A 21,207-nucleotide genomic window follows, 5' to 3' on the forward strand; every position below is an offset into this window, starting at 1 on the left:
ATATGAAGCTGCCTTATATTGAATCAGACTCTCGGTCCATCCAAGTCATATTGTCTAGTCAGACTGGCAGCAGCTCTCTTGGGTCTCAAGCTGAGGCTTTTCATGCTTATTTGCCTGGAGCCTTTTTAGTTGGAGACGCCAGGGATTGAACCTGGGACTTTCTGCTTACCAAGCAGATACTCTACCACTGAGCCACCATCCCTGTCCTATTCCCCTATGTGATGCTATGAGTAATCCCTTCATTGTGCACCTTCAGATTAATGGGGAATCCATCCAATGGGCTCAGCATTCAGTCTTCTAGCACGACAAAATCTACTAGCAAGGCATGGTGGCAGGGATTTTTTTGGAGCAAGAATTCCTTTGCATATTAGGCCACACCCCCTGATGTAGCCAGTCCTCCAAGACCTTACAGGGTTCTTACGACAAGATTTACTGTAAGCTCCAGGAGGATTGGCTACATTGGGGTGTGCGGCTTAATATTCAAAGGAGTTCCTGCTACAAAAAAAGCCCTGCATGGTGGAAATCAAGTGCTCTCTGTTTAGACAATCCCAGCCCCTAGCATGTGTGAAAGAGGTCCCAACCATATGTGTCATGATTCTGGCTACTGAGACTACCCCCTGTTGCTTAAGGTATGTTTCAAAGCTGCTTAATACAGCAGCAATTGGACTTGAATTGCCGAGTCCAATTCAAGAAATATTTGGGGATTTGAGAGGAGGAGCCAGGAGACACTGGGGTGGAGCCAGGAGCAAGGTTGTGACAAGCATAATTGAATTTAAAGGGAGTTCTGGCCATCACATTTAAAGGGACTGCACACCTTTTAAATGCCTTCCCTCCATTGGAAATAGTAAGGATAGGGGTACTTTCTTTTGGGGCTCATAATATTTGACCCCCTGGTCCAAACCTTTTGAAACTTGGAGGGTATTTTGAGAAGAGTCATCGGATGCTATGCTGCAGATTTGGTGCCTCTACCTCAAAAAACAGACCCCCCTCCCTGAGAGCCCCAGATACCTGCAGATGAATTCTCCATTATACCCTATGGGAATCAGTCTCCGTAGGGAATAATGGAGCGCTCAGCAGCCTTTTCCCTCCCTGCCCCCATGCTTTCTGATGATCCTGAAGCAGGGGGAGGGCCTCCAAACCGGGGGAACCCCTGCCCCCACCTGGGGATTGGCAACCCTGGCAGCAAATCTGCTGCAGTCAAGGAGGGCTGGGTCCGGTCTGTCCATGGATGGGATTCATCAGTACACGGTCTTGAGATCCATGATGGAAACCGATAGTATATACAAGAAAGATAAATTAGATGGATTTATTGCCAGCCACATACGCAATAAGAATTCATTCCATTGATTGGGTGTGCATTGCTTGAAGATAATTTGTGTTTTTGTTGCCTCTTGTAAATGTCAGTGGATGATTCACAGGCCTTCCTGGTTCTTTTTTTTGTTTTGTTTAATACTCTGCACGCAGCTCATGACCATGAAAGCCTCTTATTGTGCTCCCTCATGTCATTCCCAAGGTAAACACCCCATCAGGATGACTGTCTCTTCACTCAAAGCCCATTTCCAAACGCTCTCAAGCTCTGCTATGTCTTGTCAGAGTCCCTATTTCCTTTCAGGCCCTTGATATCTGAATGTGACGCACAGGCAGTAAGATTTAACAAGTCTCTCCAGGGAAACCTTTGACATTCCGGTGACTGCTTCTTGTAACAGTTTGCACAAAGTGATTTGGTGTGGGCTAGGAAGCGAACTTGACCCAGAAATATTAGCCTGGAATCTATAAACTGTGGAGTGAGCAGTTCATGGAACAGATCTCCCCCTGCCCTACCCTGGGCCCTCTGAGTATGCACTTCTAAGAGTTGGAAGAAAGAGAAGATATTGGATTTATATCCCGCCCTATACTTTGAATCTCAGAGCGGTCACAATCTCCTTTACCTCCCCCCACCCCCCACAACTGACACCCTGTGAGGTGGGTGGGGCTGAGAGAGTTCTCACAGCAGCTGCCCTTTCAAGGACAACTCCTACGAGAGCTATGGCTGACCCAAGGCCATTCCAGCAACTGCAAGTGGAGGAGTGGGGAATCAAACCTGGTTCTATGGAGGGACCTTGCTGAATGCTGTGGTGGGATATGGCAGTGGAGAGACCCTCTCCTTTATATGAGTTTTCCTGAAAATTATTATTATTCTTTTACTGGATTTATAACCCGCTCTCCCAGAGACTGGCTCAGAGTGGGTAATCCATCTATAAAACATACAGCATACTAAAACATTAAGAAGCACAATAAATATACAATAAATACACTAAATTACAATAAATACACTAAAGTACATAAAATACATCCGCTGTACAGCTAAAAGATGGCATAAAATCCTATGGAGGAGCAATATATAACCATCTGATGAGAAGGAAAAGGGGAGGGGAGAGAGGTAGGGTTGCCAATTCCCAGGTGGGAGCAAAGGTTCACCGAGTTTGGAGGCCCTCCCCGCACTTCAGGGTCTTCAGAAAGCAGGGGGGGGGAGGGAAATGTCTGCTGGGCACTCCATTATTCCATATGAAGACCAATTCCCATAGGGTATAATGGAAAATTGATCTGTGGGTATCTGGGTGCATGGAAGGGCTGTTTCTTGAGGTAGAGGCACCAAATTTTCAGCATAGCATCTGGTGACACTCCTCAAACGAATCCCCAAGTTTCAAAAAGATTGTACTGGGGGGTCCAATTCTAGGGGCTCCAAAACAAGGTGCCCCTATCCTTTATTATTTCCAATAGAGGGAAGGCATTTAAAAGGTGTGTGGTCCCTTTAAATATGATGGCCAGAACTCCCTTCAGAGTTCAACTTCAGAAGTTCTCCCTTCAGAAGTTCAATCCTCTGCACAATGCAGTGCAGGAAATTTACAAATACCTCCCCTAAGTACACAGGATCCTCATTGCTGTCATATGGTCATCTAGCCTCTGTTTAAAAACCTCCCCATATGTTCCCCAGAGAGCACTGAGTTCAGGAACTAAAAATCTATTGTCCATCCCTGGACCAAGGGAGCCCAGATTCTGCTTTACATGGGCCCGTGCCTTCTCAGTGGCAGCACCAATGCTGTGGAAAGCGCTCCCTGAGGCCATAAGAGCTCTGCGGGATCTCTCCCAATTCCGCAGAGCTTGTAAAACTGAACTTTTTAAACAGGCCTATAACAATTAGGAGAGAAGGCTGCAGCTTTTATGCTACTGGGCAACTCCACCAGAAGAACCACCAACAGATAAACTGTATACTCTGTATAGCACCAGTATACAGTATACTCTGTATATATGGAGAGCCACTTTGGTGTAGTGGTTAAGTGTGCGGACTCTTATCTGGGAGAACCGGGTTTGATTCCCCACTCCTCCACTTGCACCTGCTGGCATGGCCTTGGGTCAGCCATAGCTCTGGCAGAGGTTGTCCTTGAAAGAGCAGCTGCTGAGAGCCCTCTCCAGCCCCACCCACCTCACAGGGTGTCTGTTGTGGGGGAGGAAGGTAAAGGAGATTGTGAGCCGCTCTGAGACTCTTCGAAGTGGAGGGCAGGATATAAATCCAATATCATCTTCTTCTTCACCAATACTTTGTTTGAAATTGTTTGAAATTATAATTGACTGTCTTATTGTTTTATATTTGAAATTGACATAATTTTTTAATATGATTGTTAGCCGCCTTAAGTCTATTTGGAACGGGCGAGATATAAACGGAAAGCAAATAAATAAATAAATAAACTGTGCTTGCCACACCTTGCTCCTGGCTCCACCCCCAAAGTCCCCAGATATTTCTTGAGTCAGACTTGGCAATCCTAGAGAGTGGAGTAGACGAGGACTGGATAAACATCTGGAGCAGAGGTCCATCAGTGACTACCAGCCATAGCATATAGTTGGAACTCTCTGTCTGGGGCACTGATGCTCTGTATTCTTGGTGCTGAGGGGGGGCATAGTGGGAGGGCTTCTAGTATCCTGGCCCCACTGGTGGACCTCCTGATGGTACTTGGGGGTTTTTTGGCCACTGTGTGACACAGATTGTTGGACTGGATGGGCCACTGGCCTGATCCAGCATGGCTTCTCTTAGGTTCTTATGAGGGGGAGGCGAATGAAGCAAGAGCTGACATAAGAGGCAAGCAGCGTTAGCAATTCTGCCTTCTGACTCCCTCCTCCCACTCTGTGTCTGAAGCTGGCCCTGAGAAAAAGCAAAATGAAGGAGGCTTGCATGGGGAAAGATGCGCTCTGCTTATAAGTCACAGGAGCCAAACCATAATTTTTATTATTAAGTGGCTAAGAAATCCCCATCTTTTTTGTTAGGAAGCTGAGATTTGGGTTCCTTCTGTATGGAATTTTTTTTTTAAAGGATCAGCAGGAAAATCTACCAAAGGAGATAGCGATAGAGATCAGAAATGCAAAATGTACTCTACCTCAAGGCAAAGGAACAGTTTTGTTTTCTGAAGAACATTCCCCTAGACAGGCACAGGTAATATTAATTGCAACATAGCTAATTTTAGTCTTGTTATCTAAATTACCTCACTTGTTTTTCAGACGGAGTATCTGTATCGGCTCCTATAACCCATCTATTCCCTGCTCATCGGCTTCCAAGGTATCACTTATACTCAGGAGGGTTTCATGAGAGATTAAAATTTAGAACACTTGCTGCTCTTTGAGACAAAAGTCCTGGGCAATTTGTTGGATCAGAGATGATCTTGGGCAAGAGGGACTGGGACTTGGTGGCACAGTACCCGCTTGGCATGCACAATATCCTCATCATGGGGACACAGCTTCTGCCAATCAGATGAGTCAGTGCTGAGCTAGATGAGCCAGTGGTCAGATTTGATATAAGGCTGTTCCATAGGCAGGGGCAGGAGTGGCCAAATTGTATGGCTCTCAAAGCTCCCACTGGCTCTGTTGGCTGGCTTGGAGAATGGATTTAAAGTCAAAGTTGCTTTCGTTCCACCTCTCCCTCCCTCCTTCCTCCCTATCTTGCGGCTCTCGAACATCTGATGTTCATGTCTTGAGGCTCTTGAAGTCTGAATTCTGTGTGGCTCTTACTTTAAACAAGTTTGGTCACCCCTGGGTGGGGGTGGCCAAACTGTGGCTTGGGAGCTACATGCGGCTCTTTCACATATATTGTGTGGTCTTCAAGTCCCTGCTACCCCATCGGCTGGCTTGGAGAACACATTTAAAGTTAAAGTTGCTTTCTTTCCACCTCTCCCTTCCTCCCCTTGTCTATTTGCTTTCCTTCCTTCCTTCCTCTCTCCCTGCCTTGCAACTCTCAAACATCTGACATTGTCTTGTGGCTCTCACACATCTGATGTTTAGTGTATGTGGATCTTATGTTAAGCAAGTTTGTCTCCCCCTCTCCATAGACATATTAGGGAGCCACTGTGGCTCAGTGGCAGGGCACCTGATTCAATTCAAGGATCTCAAGCACCAAGGACCAGACTCCACCTGAGACCCTGGCGGACCACCTTTGACTGTCAAGAGGATGCAATGGGGAATCATTCCCATGTGGAAGGAGCCATACTGCCATTTTGTTCTCAATTTTGTTCTCAAACTGCCTATGAAAGATAGCTAGATCTGACAGCAATGCTGATTCTGTGAACTTAAGACAGAGCATGAGGAGGAAGGCAGGAAGGGTTGCATCAGTGCTTAGTTCTCATGGCCCCTTCTTACACTCCCAGGAAAATGCTGATCGCCACTTTGGAGTCAGTCAGCAATTTTTGGCCAGGGATCCTGGAAGTTTTTTGTCATCTTCTGGGCAAGGAACAAGGAGGACACTGGAGGTGGGGGGGAGGAAGAGGTATTTGTGAATTTCCTGCATTGTGCAGGAGGTTGGACTAGATGATCCTGCATTGTGTAGTCAAGTAGTCATGATCCTAAGCATCGTGAGGCCTATGGGCTCCAGGGAAGCCTGTATAGGAGTAGCTACAAGGCCTACATCTCCCAGGATCCCATCCATCTCTTGATTGGGTGAAAGCAGTTTCGGAGGGGAAACGGGCCCGGGAGAGTGGCACCTGAGAGGAAAAGTATAAATGGGCCTAGCTGGTGAGAGAAGTTGTTTTCTCTGGAAAGGCTGCAGGGAGAAAGGGTCTCTCTGGAGAGAAGGCAGCCAGAGGGTTTCCTCACTCAAGGAGTTGAGTCTTTTTGGTATTAGGAAGGGAACGTCTAGTTAGACGCGTCAGGGCTTTCGTTTCTTTACACCAACCTTAACAATTTTCTATATTTACTATGCACAAAATGTTTTTTATTACCAACTTATTGTTCAACAGCACTTACAATAAACTTATAATAAAACTTCTTGTTACTATACCATCAGATGCATGGACGAAGAGAGCTGCATTTCTTGAAAGCTTATGCTACAACTACAATAAGATTTGTTAGTCTTAAAGGTGCTATTGGACTCTTTACTATTTTGCAGCAATGGACTAACATGGCTAATTCCTCAGGATCTATGGTCTATTCATGACACCTGTAGCCACAACACCAGTGCAAGACCTCATTCTCAGACCTCTTTGCATGCCTTGCAACCAGCACATGCGAAGGAAGGGGCAGAGGCTACCCCACTTAAGGGGTGCAGAAGCCAAGGGTGTGAGCTGTTCCTGGGAAACTGTGCTTTGTAACAAGGGCCAAGAACGAACACGAGCGTACACAGGTGAGTGGCAACCAAACCCATGGCTTCGCCCTGGAAAGGCAATGGAGTGCCGGTGCTAGCTTAGAATGGGAAGGCAGTAGGGATGCATTCTTCAGTGTCTGAAAATATCCTGCCTGTCTTCTTCACCTTGTCCGGCAACAACTTGATGCCATCCTGCTGAATTCCCCACCGTGACCCGGAGTAGACAGAGTTGGAAAGTTCAAGGCAACCTCCGTGATCCAAGCTCTCTGTCCATGACAAACTGTACTCTGGAGCGCATCTAATAAGCAAATGCATCCCATGATGGCTCTAAACAAGTCCCATGACTTGCATGTAATTTGGACTGAACTTTCCTTAAAAGTGGCACCCCTGCTCCTTGAGGCACTGCTGAGAATGACTGTGACAGTCTTATCCCCCTGTCTGCGCCCTCTTTAGCTGAATGTTTGGGGTGTACAGCATTTCCTTGGGACAACCCTGGGGAAAGGCAGGGTAAGTAAGTACAGAGGCCAAGAAGGATTTGTTTCTTCTGAATTTCACAACAGGGCATTTCTACAATTTAAACAGCAAACAACCTCTGATGTCTAAAGAACAGTGCTTTCTGCAGTGAAACTGTGATGTACAGTTGGTATTCACCAATCCCCACTCTCCTCCCCAGACCTATTTGCATTTCCAGCAACCAGCACACCTTACACTAAGGAAAGGACAAAAACGGACTTGCTTAAGGATAATGATTGACAGGGAAGGGTTGGGGACGGGGAGAGCTCATGCGTGAGCATCAACTAATGTGTCTTCTGCATTCGTATTTCTGGGAAGGCAAACAAAACACCTCCCTGGGAAGTTCCCCTGTTGGTGGTACAGTATTTCCTGAGGGCACAGGATCATACAGATGCAGGCTAAAATGAAGACCGGCAGGTGGGGGTTCCACCATGCCATTCTGATGTTGTTCCGTGCCTCAAGAGTTAAATGTCAATTATACCTGTAATTTTTACCAGCTTATCACAGAGCTATGCAGTAAAACAGATCCTGGTGGGCAGCCATCTTGGTCTGAAGCAGTAGAACAAATGTTGAGTCCAGTGACGCCTTTAAGACCAACGAAGTTTAATTCTGGGTATAATAGCAGTGGTGTGCAGGCACATTTCCCCAGATACATAGATGAGAGAGAGACAGAGAGAGATGAGAGAGAGAGATGACAGACAGAGAGATAGATGATAGATAGATAGATGATAGAGAAATAGATGATAGACAGACAGACAGACGCCTCAACATAGGTGAATAGCAAATTAGTATACAACTTATTGGAGATGTTTTGACACACGCCAAGACTAAATGGCAATAACAAGATAAGTTTATAGGTCACAATAAGTTTGGGTTTAATTGGGGAGGGACAGTGGAGCAATAAATAGGTCAAAGAAGGAGACTAATGTGTAAAAGGTACTTTTACTTGTTATTGCTATTTATTGTTTGCGCATGTCAAAGCATATTCAATAAGTTGTAAGCTAATTTGCTGTTCTACGAAGAGGCATCTGCCCATATATATGAAACATTAATTTCCATTTCTATGTATCTAGGGAAGTGTGACTATATGTGAAAGCTCATATCTTGAATAAACTTTTGGTCTGAAAGGTGCCAATGGACTCAGGATTTGTTCTATGTAGTACAATGTTAGGGGATGGGGGCAGGAATCCATTCCTTGAAACAATGCTACTCCAATTCTTGCTGAGTCACCTGTACTCTGGGCTTCCTGCAACAATGTTATGGATCCACCATGCTCTGAACACCACTCAGAGACTCAACCTAGAGCCAGATGTTTGGTAAGGCCCAATAACTACGGTTGTGTTAAGTCACCCCTGTGACTTAACAGCAAAAGATGTGACATTCCCAGAAATATGTGATCGGCTGCTGTCTGAACTAGAAAGCCAAAGGATGTACCCAGAGCTTTTTTTGTATATTACGCCACACAACCCTGATGTAGCCAATCCTTCAAGAGCTTACAGTGGGCCCTGTACTAAGAGCCCTGTAAGCTCCAGGAGGATTGGCTACATCAGGGGCATGTGGCCTAATAGAATCAAAGAAGAATCATAGAATCGTAGAGTTGGAAGGGACCTCCAGGATCTAGTCCAACCCCCTGCACAATGCAGGAAACCCACAGATTTGTTGTTGTTCAGTCACACAGTCGAGTCTGACAACATCAACCCCCCCCCCCCAATACCTCCCCCTAAATTCACAGTATCTTCATTGCTATCAGATGGCCATCCAGCCTCTGTTTAAAAACCTCCAAGAAAGGAGAGCCCACCACCTCCCGAGGAAGCCTGTTCTACTGAGGAATTGCTTAGGGGTGTGTATTCGGTTCGGCCGAACCGAATAAGCCGCCGAATCACCACTGATTCAGCTGCAGCCAATTCTAATCGGGGACCATTATGCGGCAGCTGAATATGGGTCACCGTATACTTCCAAATAGGTATACGGTATTCAATGCAAAAGGCGGGAAAGGGGCTTCTGCAGCCTCAGGGAAGCCGCTTGCTTCCTTTCCCGCCTTTGGTAGCCTTTTCTTGCCTCTCTCATAGCCTCCCTGGGATCGGGGGGGGGGGGAGGGGAAAGAGGACCCCCAGCAGCCAATCCAAAGCATGCATTTGCAAAATGTTGTTGTTCTTTTGATCTTTTGCTTACTTGGGTATCCAAGTAAGCACTGTTGTCTGGCCAATCAGAGAGCAGTGCTATTTTTTGAAACTGCTCTCTGTAGGGCCAGAGAACATTTTTAAGGAGTCTGCCTGGCTGGACTCCCATTCTATTGCTGCTGTGTTGCTGTATGTTGGTGTGAGAGATTGTGCTGCTGCTGGCTGGCCCTTGGCTGCTGCCTGCTGCTCCCTCACTCAGCCTTACCAGACTTCCCTGGAGTAGAGAAGACAAGGTAAGACAATCTTGGGGTTCTTGTTTTTATTTTAGTTGGTGAAAGGACTTTTTAAGACTCAGACTAGAGTCCCTTTACTTATCCAGATTTGGGGTGGTGGTGGTGGTGGGGTAGCTTATTTGGGGTTAGGGGTTTCTGCTTGGGGAGGGGGTGGGTTTGCCAATTTGCCCATACCTTAATTTAGTGAGGGGACTTTTAAAAGTGCAGTGTCCTTTTACTTCTCCAGATTTGGGTGGCTTGGATTTCTTGGGGTTAGGGTGAAGGGTTTTTTTGGGGGGGAGGTGTTGGCAAAGTTCCTGTATTGTTAAAAGTTAAGTTTTTTTTACTGTTTTAAAAGTATTCTGTGTTTGATTTGTTGCTGCTGTGTTGTGCTGCTGTTGTTACTTTTCTCTTCTGGTTCTTGGGGGGGTGCTGTTTGGCCTAATTTTCATTGTTTAAAAGGCCACTTTTGTCCCCCTTTTCCTGGTTCTGTTTTTTTTGGGGGGGGGGGGTGTTGCTGACTGATTTGGCCTGAGGTTTCTTATTGGTGAAAAGGCCACTTTTTTAACAGTTGAGTTGCTTGGCCTTTTCTGATTGTGCTGGTTTTGTTTTGGTTTTTTTAAATTACCTCTGGTTGGTGTGGGGGTTGGCGAGGGTGTGTGTGGGCTGTGTGGGCTGGGTCACTTTCATGTTTTTATAGAGTGATTTTTGGAGTCTGAGTGTGCTCTCGGTTTGGCTAGGGTCACTAAATAGGCTGCCCCACTAATAAGGGTGTAGATTGTGTGTTCTGTGGCAGGGAAGCTGGCACCTGGGTGAGAGACCCAGAGCCAGCATGCTTGTTGTGGTTGGCTAGCTCTCCCCGTGTTGTTTGGGGCAGGGCTGGAGAGCTGGCATCTGTAGATTGTGTGTTCTGTGGCAGGGAAGCTGGCACCTGGGTGAGAGACCCAGAACCAGCATGCTTTTTGTGGTTGGCCAGCTCTCCCCGTGTTGTTTGGGGCAGGGCTGGAGAGCTGGCATCTGCAGATTGTGTGTTCTGTGGCAGGGAAGCTGGCACCTGGGTGAGAGACCCAGAACAGCAGGCTTGTTGTGCTTGGCCAGCTCTCCCCGTGTTGTTTGGGGCAGGGCTGGAGAGCTGGCATCTGGGTTTGCTGCAGCCAGGTCTGCAGAGCAGACTTTGAGCAGATTGTGTTTTGTGTGGCAATGACATTGGCAACTGGGTTTATATTGGTTCCAGGCCTGCAGGGTTCATAGAGCAGATAGAGGGATGCAGTGCATTTGGGTCCTATAGAGATTCTCTGGTGTGAAGTTAGGTTTGGCTTTGGGTGCCCCAGGAATTGGACCCCCTGGTCCAATTTTTTTTTTGGCCTTGTGGGTTTTGTGTGGGACTGTGCCCTGAAGCTGCACAGCAGTTTGGGGGGCTCTCCTCAAAACCTCCTGCTCCCCAGAGCCACTTTTCCCACGACAATTACGTGAGGAAGTGGCTCTAATTGTTTTTTTCTCACCATTGGGAGCAGTGTTCCTTTTGGGGTGCCCACAGATGGGTGCAGTCTTTTTGGGCCAGGGGGGTTTCATGCTGGGGAGTCCCCTGAAGCTGCCCTGCAGTTTTGGGGCCTCTCCCTCAAACTCCCCTCTGGCCAGAGCCACTTTCCCCACAGCAATTGTAGTGGAGGAAGTGGCTCATTGGGCTTTCCCCATCATTGTTGGCAATGGGCCTTTTGGGGAGCCCAAAGACAGGGACCCCCTGGCCCAATCTTTTTGGAACTTGGGGATTTTGTAGGGGAAAGTCCCCTGCAGGTTCCCTGCTGTTTTTGGGGCTCTCCCTCAAACCCCCTGCTCCCCAGTAGCCTCTAATTGTGCCCTATGTTGCCATTGATTTCAATGGCCCATAGGGTATAATGGTGGAATAGGGGCACCCTCTTTGGGTGCCCCTGGAATGGGATCCCCTGACCCAATCTTTTTGGGACTTGGGGGGTTTGTAGGGGAGAGTCCCCTGCAGGTCTCCTGCAAATTTGGGGGCTCTCCCTCAAACCCCCTCCCCTCCAGGCGGCTTCAAATATACCCTATTTGCCATTGATTTCAATGGCCCATCGGGTATAATGGGGCCGTATATTCAGAAATAGCCGCGCATCGACCGAATATGCGGCTATTCCGAATACGGTATTCAGTACCTAGTATATGGGATTCTGAATCCCCCCCCCCCCCATACTTCTGAATCCGTGTAATTCCGAATTTTTTTTTTGCACATCCTTAGAATTGCTCTAACGGTTAGGAAGTTGTTCCTAATGTTGAGCCGGAAACTCTTTTGATTTAATTTCAACCCACTGGTGCTGGTCCTACCTTCTGGGGCCACTGAAAACAATTCCACGGCATCCTCTATATGACAGCCCTTCAAGTACTTGAAGATGGTGATCATATCACCTCTCAGCTGCCTCCTCTCCAGGCTATCCCAAGGAGTTCCTGCTACAAAAAAAGCCCTGGATGTATCCACACATCCTTGGATACTGTGCAACCGCCAGGGCTTTTTTTTTAGAAGAAAGGCCAACAGGAACTCATTTACATATTGGGCCACACCCCCTGACATCCACATTCCTTCACAGCAGGAAATCATTTGCATATTAGGCCACACACCCCAACACCAAGCCAGCCAGAACTGTGTTCCTGGGCATTCCTGCTCAAAAGAAGCCCTGGCAACCGTTATGCTACAGCAATTATTGCAACTGGATTCTCTGGCCCACAAAGGGAAATCTAGCTGCAAACAGCTATTGTAAATCAATGATGTGGGGATGCAGTTGAGATGGACCCTTGAGCCAATAAGAAAACGGCCAAGTGTGAAGTTCCCGATGGAAACAGAAACTCTTTTAAAAGGCTGATCACTATACCTGATTGGGTAGTCAGCTGCGCTGAGATTGATGAAGAAATCCCATGGCCAGTCCTTCATTTCCATTAAATCGCGCATGCCCTCCAGGTAGGTGGACAGAAGGCTGGCTCCTCCCCAAATAGTTGCCATGCGCCAGGAGGTGACTCTCACGTTCGGGTACTGGCTGGCAAACTGTAGGACTTGTCGGTACAAGTAATTGGATCGCTTTGTGGAAGAGAAGAAAAGACACGTTTCAAGAGCTGGTGAAGAACTTTTGCAGTCACGCTCCCACTAACACGCAGGTTGAAAAACCCTGCCATGAGCACACGGAACTGCAAGACACAACAAGCGGAGAAATGCTTGGTGGATAGAGCTGGCCGCAGCTGAGCATTTGTAGGCATTTTTTTTTAAAAGAAATGGCTTGGATGGAGCTCCAGTTAAATTTATTAAGTCCCTTTCTGCCTCAAGGGCAGGAGGCTCTGCATTTGCTTCAGAATCCCTGTGAGCACTCCGGAGTCCTTAGGTCAGGACAGCTGGTGCTTTCAGCATCTGCCCAAACGGCTGCAACTCAATAGCACTGCAATATCCAACGATGTGGCAATGCACAGCATTCATGAATTCGTTAAAAAAAAAGCCACCAGGCTCCATGTGCACCTTGAAGTTCCAGGGGTGGAATTCTAGCAGGAGCTCCTTTGCATATTAGGCCACACACCCCTGATGCAGCCAACCCTCCGAGAGCTTACAAAAAAATTGCCTTGTAAGCTCTTGGAGGATTGGCTCCATCAGGGGTGTGTGGCCTAATATGCAAAGGAGCTCCTGCTAGAATTCCACCCCTGGAGCTCCTACTAGAATTCCACCCCTGTGAAGCTCCATGTACACAGCAGCTTATTTTAGGGAACATCTATCTCACATCTGTGCTACCTAGTCCCCACCCCACAGTAAGCAGCCTTGCTATAAGTCTCCTCCATTGTAAGTTAAATTGGAGGTCTCAAGACATGGCGCATTCATGAGGAAGTCATTACTACAGTTTCTCCAAGGCAGGCTCTTAACCAGAGCTTTGTTTTTGTATCAGGAACTCATCTGCATATTAGGCCACACACCCCTGATGTAGCCAATCCTCCTGGAGCTTACAGTAGGCCCTGTACTAAGAGCTATGTAAGCTCTTGGAAAATTGGCTACAGAAGAGGGGTGTGGCCTAATATGCAAAGCAGTCCCTGCTTAAAAAAAAAACCCTGCTCTTAACACAGATTGTAGTTTAACTACCAGCTTTCACTTCCTGTTCAATCTGGAAAGTTACACAGCTAGGACAGAAGAGAGATTAGAACAGCCTAGACACAAGGGAAAGCTGCCAGATATCCAGGGACAAAAACATCCCTCTTTTTCCTAGGGAGCAATCATAACGGCCTCTTCCTAGTTAGAAAATCAACTACTGATGGTGTTTATGGATTACTGGAACTAATCAATGAACGGCAAATGTATCTGCCATAAATGTGGCCAGCAATACTCCCTCTAAGCCGCGGAGCCTTGGAAGCAAAAATTCTACATTGTGAGCTACTGCATAAATTAGCTTGCTCTGGGGTTATTTTTTCCTGAGCTAAGACAAAAATGTGTGAGCGGGAGGCTAAAAAACTGTGAGCTAGCTCACACTAACTCAACTTGGAGGGGACACTGGTGGCCAGTGATGTAACCAATGTGTAAAGACATGTTACGTACGTTTTAATGAAGAGATCTAAGCGAGGGAAGGGACAGAGGGGCAAGGATATAAGTAATTAGATAAATAGTTTCAGAGAGAAGGCATTTCAGTCTTGCAGTAGAACAGCTAGATTTGAGTCCAGGACAAAGTGCCTTAAAGATCAACATTATTATTATTTTTTTTGGAGGCATGTATAAGCTTTCAGTAGTCAAAGCTCCCTTTTGTCAGATATTAGTTAAACAGCTATACTGAGTTTCGTCAATTTATACTGTACAAGATGTACGGTAATTGTTTAAAAAATAATGGGGCCAGGTTTTGTGAGCTGGCCTAGAAAATGTATCAACTAACAAGCTTACATACTGGGTAAACCAGAGGTGCCCAAACTTGCTTAACGGAAGAGCCACATAGAATAAATGTCAGATGTCTGAGAGTCGCGAAACATGAATGTCAGATGTTTTGAGAGCCACAAGACAGGAAGGGAGGGAGGGAGGAAGGAAAATAGATCAGGGAGGAAGAGGTGGAAAGCTTTTACTTCTCTTTTGATTAATCTATACTATTGATATTTTATAAGATGTGCTCATATTGAGTTATGATGTTCTCTGATAAGTTAAGTCATGCGGTTCTATGTTTGTAATAGATTTTAATGTTTGTAGATTTTCTTTTTAGTTTTTGGATTATGTTTCTTCTCTTTTATATCTGTAATCCAAAAATTCTCTCTTAATAAATAATATAATTAAAACAAGATTTTAAAAAAGGTGGAAAGAAAGCAACTTTAAATGTGTTCTCCAAGCTGCTGACTTGCTTGCTTGGAGAAGTGATTTAAAGAGACAAATGCCTTCTCCAAGCCAGCTGATGGAGTGGTGGGGGATTCAAGAGCTACAACAATATGTGTGAAAGAGCCACATCTGGCTCCTGAGCCACAGTTTAGCCACCCCTGGGGTAAACTGTGGCCTAATTGCAATTTGTAAGTGAGAGGCAAGCTGCAGTTTGTTACAGCACCCGATCTGGACACTGCAACAAACAAAATCTTCCTAGTTTGCAATTTCAGCATTGCCATGAAGAGAGATGAGAGAGAGTGCATGAACTCTGGCCTGCTCTCATGACAATCAGTCTGTACACATGGACACCTACTGGTCCATCGGTCTACTCAGACGGGCAGTGGCTTCCCAGAGTCTCCAGCAGAGGTCTCTTCCACCTCACCCACTACCTGAGCTTTAATGAGAGATACCAGGGGTTGAACCTGTGTCCTTCTGCATGCTGAGAAGCTAATCTGCCAGTGAGCCACAACCCCTCCCCTCACTGTGGTTTCTTTCCGAATGCAGTCACACACTCTTTCATTTCATCTGGAGACAGCTATGCCATTTTAAGTTCATATATAAGAGTCCCTAAATGGATTACTGGTTACCGCTGCTATAACAATACAACGGAAAGGCATGGACAGATGCAACAGTCACGTTAACCAGACAGGCGACAGACAAATCAGGAGACGGAAAGATTCAATCTATATAGTCACAAATAGACGCGGGAAGTTGCCTTCTGCTCAGGGGGACTCTTCTGTTGAGTGCCGTTGAGCTTTCTGTTTATAAAATGTTTTATTGTATTTTATTGTTTTATCATATGTTGTCCTCTGCCCTGAGCCCTAGGGGGAATGGGAAGAATAGAAATATACTAAAATAAAAATAAATAAATCAAATCTATCAAGGCTAGCATTGTCTGACTGGCAGCTGCTCTCTGGGGTCTCAGGGAGACAGCTTTTACATCACCTGCCACCTGACCCTTTTAACTGGTGATGCCAGGGCTTGAACCAGGGGCCATCTCCATGCTAAGCTAATACTCCACCACTGAATTAAGACCCTTCAAATTAGGTCTTATAGGCTGGTTCCCCACCGGCAGCTTGCGGCGCATGGGAGGTGTCCCAAATAGGGCTGGCTCAAAATGGCCCATCCACACGCTTCCCTGCTAAGTGCCTGTATCCCGCACGGGAGGCGCTTTGGCGTGGGCAGACAGCTGTAGCGCACCATTCCCCTGGCATATGTTGGGTTTCTTTTCCCCCATACATTTTTAGTAGTCATGTGCATATGTGCTCATACGCTCTGGGCAGGTTTTTTTTTTTTTTTAAGAATACCGGTAGTACCTAGAGTGGAATGACACCACCAATCTGCCTCACTTGAGCGCTTCCACATCCAGACGCCGAAGAGGGTGACTGGTGTGTGGCTTGGAAATTTGCTACCACTTTTAAAAGTGGTAGCTTTTTGAGTGCTTTGAAGATGCCAGAGGACGGAGGCAGATGTGCGTGTTTGGATGCACTTTTCTGATCCATTTCTGAGCTATCCATGGATCACCCTATTTATTTTATCTATTTTATCAGATTTATATCCTGCCCTCCCCTGACCAGCCACACTCAATCAAAAAAGTCTGCTCACCTCAGCAATCTTTAAAAAAGGTAAAGGCAGTCCCCCTGTGCAAGCACCAGTCATTTCTGACTCTGGGGTGACGTTGCTTTCACATCGTTTTCACGACAGACTTTTTTTACAGGGTGGTTTGCCATTGCTTTCCCTGGTCATCTACGCTTTCCCCCCAGGAAGCTGGGTACTCATTTTACCAACCTTGGAAGGATGGAAGGCTGAGTCAACCTGGAACTGGCTACCTGAACCCAGCTTCCACTGGAATCAAACTCAGGTCATGATCAGAGGGCTCTAACTGCAGCACTGCAGCTTTACCACTCAGCAATCTCTACATTTGCCCCAAAGTGGGGAATGATTGGATCTAGGGACGTTGCAATCCAAAGCATAACCTCTATCCCTGAGCTAAGGACCTCTCCCAGCAGGAAATGTCTGAATGCCCCAAACTGTCTCACATTGAGTCAGAACACTGGACTATCAAGGTCAGCATGAAGGCAGCTCTCTGGTTAGAGATCTTTTATGTCGCCTACTACCAACCAGAACCTTTTAACTGGAGGTGCTGGGGGACTGAACCGGACACCTTCTGCATGCAAAGCAGGTGCTCTACCTCTAAGCCACAGCCCCTCCCTTAAATGCCCAAGCCATTTTGACATATGGGGGGGGAAAACACAACAAGCAACACCATCACGGATGCGGCAAAGATCCAAAGAGGGAGGGAGGAAGCAGCAAGGATGAGGAGACAGACAGATGCCGAGACAGGCAATTTATAACCAGTGATATATTACCTTGTCAACATGAATGTAATAAAAATGGTCTTTATGGTAAATAGCCTTAAACATGCGCTGCAGCTGCCGCGAAGCTCTGCCATGAACAACCAAGACAAAAGCAATTCTGACAGGGTTGGCCGCCATGTACTCTACGGAGTCCTCATCCCACTGAACATTGTTGTTGGCTTTTCCTGTTTGGAAACAAAAGACAGTCAAGGCATCTCGGGAGTGCTTGTGGACACAGTGCGGCGAAGTGTGTGTGTCTCTCTTGCACTTCCAATTACATCTTGCAGGTGGATCTCTCCCCCCACCCCAGTTAAAAAACTGTCAACGAGAGACAAAGGGCTGCTGGAAGACATAAAGGAAGGCTCCTCTAGACAGTGTTCCCTCTAAACTGAGTTGGCGTGAGCTAGCTCACAGATTTTTAGCCTCTAGTTCACATATTTTTATCTTAGCTCAGGAAGGGTGGCCCCAGAGCACACTAATTTATGCAGTAGCTCACAGCTTTAATGCCAGTAGCTTGCAAAGTAGAATTTTTGCTCACAAGACTCTGCAGCTTAGAGGGAACATTCAAGAGAATCCACTGGGCTCTTCAGTCTGATGTGTCTTGAAACTGCTTGGGCAGGCAACCCTCCCATGCATTGGTTTCTTTGTACTCCTAGACTAAGCTCTATTTGAGCACATCAGCTGGGTTGCTACAGAAGGAAAGAGCAAAGAATCCAGGAGTACCTTAAAGACTAACGACATTTGTGGCAGGGTCGGCGCTTTCGTGAGTCAAGATTGCTACGATTTGAGAAAAGGCCTTCTTCAGATTGCTACAATTAGAGAAAAGACCAAAAGAAGAAAACCCAGACCAATTTCGAACTCACCCTTATGCCGCTCTCACGTCCGCCTTCTTAGCACTGCGTCCTCCCGATTTCCCACCATTTGCACCGGGGCTGCAGCAAACATCGCGGTTTTTGTGCAGCAAAAGGAAACTGCTAAAAACCAGTTTCCATTTGCTGCATAAAAACCACGACGTTTGCTGCAGCCCCGGCACAAATAGTGGGAAATTGGGAGGACGCCGCATTGAGAAGACCGATGTGAGAGCGGCTAAGGTGAGTGCAAAATCGGCCCCATAGAATGTCTTTTACTCCCCCGCCCCAGTAAGGTGTGAGATGAGTCAATGTAATGGAGACCATTGCTTCAGGTATGAGGGAGAACAGGAGGGCAGGAAGCTTCATAGGTCTTGCCCCTTGCAGCAGGATGGACACATCAGGCAAGGCTGAAAGTAGACTGAGGCTGTTTTCACACGTGTTGGATAGTGTACTCTCAAACACGCTAGAGTAATTGTTCACAATTTTCCTGTTTCACATAAGAAAATCCCGTTGGGAGTTTCCTGTTCCACATGAGAAAATTTAACTTGCAAAAAGTTCCTATAGTGCAGGGGTGGCCAGACTCCAGTTCGGGAGCCACACGTGGCTCTTTCACACGTATTGTGTGGCTTTCAAAGCTCCCACTACCCCACCAGCCGGCTTGGAGAAGGCATTTGAAGGTAAAGCTTTCTTTCTACCGCTCCCTCATCTTCCTTCCTTCCATCCCCCATCTATTTGCCTTCCTTCCTTCCTTCCTTCCTTCCTTCCTTCCTTCCTTCCTTCCTTCCTTCCTTCCTTCCTTCCTTCCTTCCTTCCTTCCTTCCTTCCTTCCTTCCCTCAAACATCTGATGTTCATGTACTGTGGCTCTCAAACATCTGAAGCTTATTCTATGTGGCTCTTAGGTTAAGCATTTTGGTCATCCCTGCTATAATACACGTAGACTGTATTATCCAACAATGTGTGAAAGCAGTCTGCATTTCTCTTTCTGCTTGTCCTTTTGGCCTTCGACTGCTCATAGCTTTATGGGAAATACTCCTGCAATCTGCTATCAACCATTCAAAACTAGCTGTGTGGTGTTACTCTGAGGATGCTGAAACAACACTTTACGATGCACAACATGGCATATTAGCACTGAAGTGTCAAATTTTTACATGTTAGGTGTACTAATGCCCTGATACATTCACCACCATCAAGAGATTTAATTTTTACAGACCTGCAGTGGAAGACAGATGCCCCAAAATAGCAAATCTAGGGAATTGTGCTAACAAAATTTCAACACGACACACCTCAAAATGCAGAAATAATAGGGGAAGTAATTTGACGGGGATAGGTATCAGAAAATATTGAGAGCTAGAGTGTAGAAGAAAGAGGTGAGGAATCTAAACTCATGAGGATACAACAGGGTCCTTAATATACCCCACTGCCATAGAAGAAGACGACGAAGAAGAAGAATTGCAAATTTATACTCCGCCCTTCTCTCTGAATCAGAGACTCAGAATGGCTTACAATCTCCCATATCTTCTCCCCCCACACCAGACACCCTGTGAGATGGGTGGGGTTGAGAGGGCTCTCACAGCAGCTGCCCTTTCAAAGACAACCTCTGCCAGAACTAACCCAAGGCCATTCCAGCAGCTGCAAGTGGAGGAGTGGGGAATCAAACCCGGTTCTCCCAGATAAGAGTCCGCGAACTTAACTACTACACCAAACTGGCTACAACAGCTAAGGCGCTGAGGTTTTTTTTTTAGCAGGAACTCCTTTGCCTATTAGGCCACACACCCCTGGTGTAGCCAATCCTCCAGTAGCTTACAGTAGGCCCTGTAAGAAGAGCCTTGTAAGCTCCAGGATTGGCTACACCAGGGGTGTGTGGCCTAATAGGCAAAGGAGTTCCTGCTAAAAAAAACCCCTCAGCGCCTTAGCTGTTGTAGCCAGTTTGGTGTAGTAGTTAAGTTCGCGGACTCTTATCTGGGAGAACCGGGTTTGATTCCCCACTCCTCCACTTGCAGCTGCTGGAATGGCCTTGGGTTAGTTCTGGCAGAGGTTGTCTTTGAAAGGGCAGCTGCTGTGAGAGCCCTCTCAACCCCACCCATCTCACAGGGTGTCTGGTGTGGGGGGAGAAGATATGGGAGATTGTAAGCCATTCTGAGTCTCTGATTCAGAGAGAAGGGCGGAGTATAAATTTGCAATTCTTCTTCTTCGTCGTCTTCTTCTATGGCAGTGGGGTATATTAAGGACCCTGTTGTATCCTCATGAGTTTAGATTCCTCACCTCTTTCTTCTACACTCTAGCTCTCAATATTTTCTGATACCTATCCCCGTCAAATTAGGCAAAGGAACTCCTTTGCCTATTAGGCCACACACCCCTGATGTAGCCAATCCTCCAGTAGATTACAGTAGGCCCTGTAAGAAGAGCCTTGTAAGCTCCAGGATTGGCTACACCAGGAGGGTGTGGCCTAATATGCAAAGGAGTTCCTGCTACAAAAGAAATGTGTATGGGAAATACTCCTGCAATCTGCTATCTGCAATCTGCAATCTGGCTAAGGGTATCAACAAAAAACTGGATCATAATTCTGTGTATATACCCCAACCCTGCACCTGGCTTAAACTTTGTGTTCATCTCGGTGAAAAGTTATTCTCTGTGGGCACTGGGAAACAATACTGCAAAGAGAGATCAGGCTTACATTATCAAAACCACGTAAAGTTCAGGAAAAGCGGCCCCATTTTACCCCACTCTCTCTTGTTTTGATTTTTTTATTCCGTGGACCTCAACTTTCATGTCCTGTTATAACAGCGTGCCTCACGGTCTCACTGGATCGCTTCTATATGCGGCTTATGGCTACCCCAGCCCCTCTTCAGCCTCAATTCTTCCTCTTGAATTTTACCTCACGGCTATGGAACTTGAGGGGTGGGTGTAATATGGATTTCTCACTACTAGTCTCTTCGGGGGTTTTGTTTTGCTTTCAGATGGATATAAACTCAGTTTGTAGGGAGGGGACCACAGCAGCTTTGATAGCTTTCCCAATATACTGGCACCAGAGAACTTTAAAGTAAACCACAGAAATCTATTAACGTACACACACCGTCTTCAACTGGGGAATGGGAAATATATACATGGGCTATATTGTATCTTA

The 21,207-nt window shown here is 46.5% G+C and overlaps 1 protein-coding gene across 1 annotated transcript in view; it reads right to left on the reverse strand.

Moving 5' to 3' along the window:
- XYLT1 (xylosyltransferase 1) overlaps nucleotides 1-21,207 on the reverse strand; it is a 339,162-nt gene that overhangs the window by 98,864 nt on the left and 219,091 nt on the right. The window contains exons 4-5 of the mRNA XM_060260787.1: nucleotides 17,244-17,416; nucleotides 12,386-12,588 (exon numbers count right to left, since the gene is read on the reverse strand). Of these exons, the coding sequence (XP_060116770.1) occupies nucleotides 12,386-12,588; nucleotides 17,244-17,416 (376 nt within the window). The remainder of the gene's footprint in view (nucleotides 1-12,385; nucleotides 12,589-17,243; nucleotides 17,417-21,207) is intronic.

The sequence above is a fragment of the Heteronotia binoei genome, chromosome 20 (genome assembly GCF_032191835.1).
Source record: "Heteronotia binoei isolate CCM8104 ecotype False Entrance Well chromosome 20, APGP_CSIRO_Hbin_v1, whole genome shotgun sequence".
NCBI classification, from domain to species: domain Eukaryota; kingdom Metazoa; phylum Chordata; class Lepidosauria; order Squamata; family Gekkonidae; genus Heteronotia; species Heteronotia binoei.